The sequence below is a fragment of the Akebia trifoliata genome, chromosome 2, assembly GCF_017979445.1.
Source record: "Akebia trifoliata isolate Shusen 1 chromosome 2, ASM1797944v1, whole genome shotgun sequence".
In the NCBI taxonomy this organism is placed as follows: Eukaryota; Viridiplantae; Streptophyta; class Magnoliopsida; order Ranunculales; family Lardizabalaceae; genus Akebia; species Akebia trifoliata.
Window position 1 is genome coordinate 11,979,089 of NC_141376.1, and position 3,759 is coordinate 11,982,847.

A 3,759-nucleotide genomic window follows, 5' to 3' on the forward strand; every position below is an offset into this window, starting at 1 on the left:
GAATTTAATTAAAAATGTTGAAAATAAACGACCACCGAACATCTAAATTTAATAATAAAAAATAATTATTTTTTAATTATTTTTTAAAATTCATATAATTTTATTCGCTACAACTCTATTTGCATATGATCATGTTTTTTAATATCACAAGGTGATCAAATCAAAAAATTTTCTTTTAAGATAGAAAGAGAGAGAGAGAGAGAGAGAGAGATTTTCACATAGAAAATTTGCAAAATTACATTTTTCAAATGTAATATTGCTGCCAACCCCAAATAAGTGGGACGAGGCATATTGATAGTGATAATATTTTCCTTGTACATAATAATTACAATAAGGCTTTCCAGCCCAAGCAAAAAAAACAAAGGAGAAAAGCCTCACTTTCTTCTTTCTTTTTCCCTTTTTTTTTAATTAACAAGGAAATTACATATTATCTCCCCATGCTGGACCATTTTCTTCGATGATTGGGGCAATTTTCTTTCTTTCCTTACACCCTTGAATGCCCTTGCAGTGACGTTCGCTTCCACTCCACCAACCGGTGCAAAAAATCCATAACCTGAAAAAAATAATAATAATAATAATAAGTAAACATGCAAAATATACAAATACACACACAAAATTATATGACAAATAATAAATTAACATGGCAAAACATACATGGTATGGTCTGTATGCGGCTGACGTGACAAGGGCACACAATCGTATAGTTGATCTTTTTCCTGTGTTTCCCCGAAAAAAAGATCTATGTTTCTCTGCCCTTGCCACCTTAGCCGTGTACAGACCGCGTATGTTTTACCACGTGGATATATAACAATAATAATAATTTAAATGCATGGTAGGTAGTTTCTTGCCTCGGTTGGCTCTTGGAGGGAGTAAGTCGCGTATGTTTCCTTTGGACATTTAGAGACAAGAATGCCAAATCCTTGTCCTCTTTTACGTAACACCTAATAATAATAAATCAATAAAACATAACTTAGTATTTTCTGCCAAAGTATGCAAATTATTAAGTGAAAATTAAACAGTTTAATTAGTTAGATACCTTGAAAGCATCTTCGTCGGTTCTGTCATCTCCAATGTAAAGTGCCAAAACATTGTTGCGGTTTGCAAATCCTAGAGATCAGAAATTAAACTTTTAAGTGATAATTAAACCAAAAGAAAACAAATTTTGTGTTTTTTTTTTTTTTTGAAAAAAAAAACAATTATATAATATGACTTACCAAGAGACTCTAACAAAAATTCAAGAGCCTTCCCTTTGTCCCATTTAATAGTTGGACGGATCTCTAGTACCTATAATTTTAAGAAGAAAAAAAAAATTAAAGAAAGAAAGAAAGAAAGTGAGACCTCTCACCTCTCACAGTCATGCCCACATAAAATTATAAGAAAAAATGGTGACCAATAGAAAGAAACTACATCTCACCTTCCTCCCTTCAGTTAGTCTAAGCTTTGGGTACTCCTTCATCACTGATTTAACTTGCTTTGCCAGTTCACTCCAACTCTGAAATTTCATAAATATAGTCAAACACTCTAAACTATTTTATTTATCTATAAAGTGAAATAATTGACAAAATAATAGTAATGGGAGTAAGGATTCTACATTTTCATCAACACAGCGAAAATGAACCGATACACAGAATTTGTTGTTCTCCACTTTTGCTCCTGGAGTGGATTTGGTTTTCTCCAATAAAGTTTTATAAACCTGAAAATTCCCAAAAAAAATCAAATTTTTTTACCTTTCATTTTTTTTACACAATTTATTTATTTATGTAATTGAATGATTTGTTTTTTCTTCTATTAAAGATTTTAGAACCGACCTCATTGATCATGGGTAAGAATTCACTTGCTGGTTGAAAGTGAACAACTTGATTCCCCTGAAAAATTAGAAAAAATTTAAGATTTGGGTTTAAAAAAAAAAAAAAACTAAGAATTAAGAGTGGGTTTTGTTAGTCATGTAGTGTAGTACTACTTACTGTCTTGCTTTTGGAACTTTTGGTTGGTCCTTTAATGTCCATACCATGGCTTCCTGCATAATAAAGCTCTGCCAATCTCACAAAGCTATATACCTGTTTGTAGAGATTCAAACCAACAAAATAATATTAATCACATGGTTTTTTTTTTTTTTTTTTTATTAAAATTCATAAAAGTGATATTAAGGACTTGAAATTTTTAAGTACCTTGGCTCTGCATCTTCCACTCACAATAGCAGTTGGAAAATATCTTGCTACATCTCTTACAGCTCTTCTCATCTGTATTACAAAGAAAATAATTAATTTCCAATAAGATTTAAAAGAAAAAACTACAGAGAGAAGAACAGAGAAGAGAAATAGAAGAAGAACTAACCGATTTAGACATGAAAGCTCGATCCGGGTCGTCTACAATCGGCGAAAGCGTGCCATCATAGTCGAGAAACATTACAATTTGCTTCCCCTTTGAAGCATTAGTGATTTGCTCAAACATGCTCAAAGCAGACGGATGGTTAACCTGCTTGAATAATCCAAAAAAAGGTGGTAAATTTATCATTTTTGGGTAACAAACAGAGACCCATTTTGAGGAATTACATTTACAGAGATTAAAACTCACAATCCAAGATCTCTGATCGTCTGTAACAGACAAAGAAGGAGTTGATCTGATATGAGTTGGAGATAAAGCTCTCATGGAATCAACCCAAGCATTGATTTCCTCTCCTTCCCCTGTTTCAAGCTTCTTTAAAAGCTTCTTTCGAGAGATTGTGATGTACCTTTTTGGTGCAGTTGGTGGTTTCTGAGCCGCTGTTGAAAACAGAGACGAATTCGAAACAGAGACAGTAATCGCCAATCCAGATTTCGTATCAGAAACTATTACACTCTGATTCGTCATCTCTTGTTCTTCCTTCAAATGCGCTACACTCTGTTTTGTCATCTTTTGTGCTTCCTTCAAATGAGCTGCAAAAACAACCCAAAATCGGTTAAAAAAGAACCCAAATTCTCACTCAATCCCAAAAAGAAAACAAACCCAAGAAATACCTGAAAATTTCTGAGCGAGAAAGATTAAGAAACTTAGAGAGAAAGAAAGAAACAGAGCAAGAGAAAAGCTGTGGTTCTGCTCTGTTTAAAATTAACCAAATGAGGTTAATCAATCAAGCCTTAAATGGTTAACCAGAAAGGTAAGAGAGACGACTTGAGAGGACGAGATAGTGAAGGAGAGACGCGTTAATTTATACTAGTTTGCGGGTACTAACGGGCGAAAACTACCTCCAACTCAGCTGGACCCACATAGCTCCGCATCCCAAATCCTGAGGGGCCACCACGTGGATCCTACAACCTCTTCTCGGCTTCTTCTCCTCCTCTTGCCTTGGACTGGGGATAAAGGTATCTTTATCAAAAGTTTGATAAAGTTGTTAAAACGCCACGTGTACATATTTCACAGTCTTCCCGAGACAACCTTATTGTGGTTTGTCCCACTCTTTCGGTCAATCAAAAATACTAAGAAAAGTATTTTTCAATTTCAAAATTTTACAAAAAATTTATTATTTGGTAAAATTTTAAACTCATACTTTTTGCAAATGGTCAAAAATAGTCGTAAATGAGAAATATTCAGACTAATTTCTCATATTTGGCATTTATATGAATCTAATGGAACTTTTATTTTTATCGGTAATCTAATGGAACTTAGAGCATTTACAATGATTTCCTCAAAGAATAATCAGTTTCCGACTTCTAATCCCCCTTTGACATACACTACTAACATGAGATGTGTTAGAATCATATATTTTTTCTTAGGATACAC

General features: G+C 33.4%; 1 protein-coding gene across 2 annotated transcripts; it reads right to left on the reverse strand.

Moving 5' to 3' along the window:
- Positions 1–211: 211 nt before the first annotated feature.
- LOC147409584 (putative trehalose-phosphate phosphatase J) lies at positions 212–3,166 on the reverse strand. 2 transcript variants are annotated; one of them, XM_086430383.1, is made up of 12 exons: positions 2,997–3,166; positions 2,575–2,915; positions 2,335–2,475; positions 2,169–2,240; positions 1,965–2,057; positions 1,809–1,865; positions 1,592–1,693; positions 1,415–1,492; positions 1,215–1,284; positions 1,037–1,107; positions 849–941; positions 212–553 (listed from the first exon to the last, which is right to left on the reverse strand). In XM_086430383.1, exons 2-12 carry the CDS (start codon positions 2,890–2,892, stop codon positions 485–487), a joined length of 1,164 nt encoding a protein of 387 aa, XP_086286509.1. In that variant the 5' UTR covers positions 2,893–2,915; positions 2,997–3,166; the 3' UTR covers positions 212–484. The 2 variants fall into 2 exon arrangements, with proteins under 2 accessions (XP_086286509.1, XP_086286505.1); XM_086430379.1 differs by having other exon boundaries at positions 2,335–2,478.
- Positions 3,167–3,759: the final 593 nt, after the last annotated feature.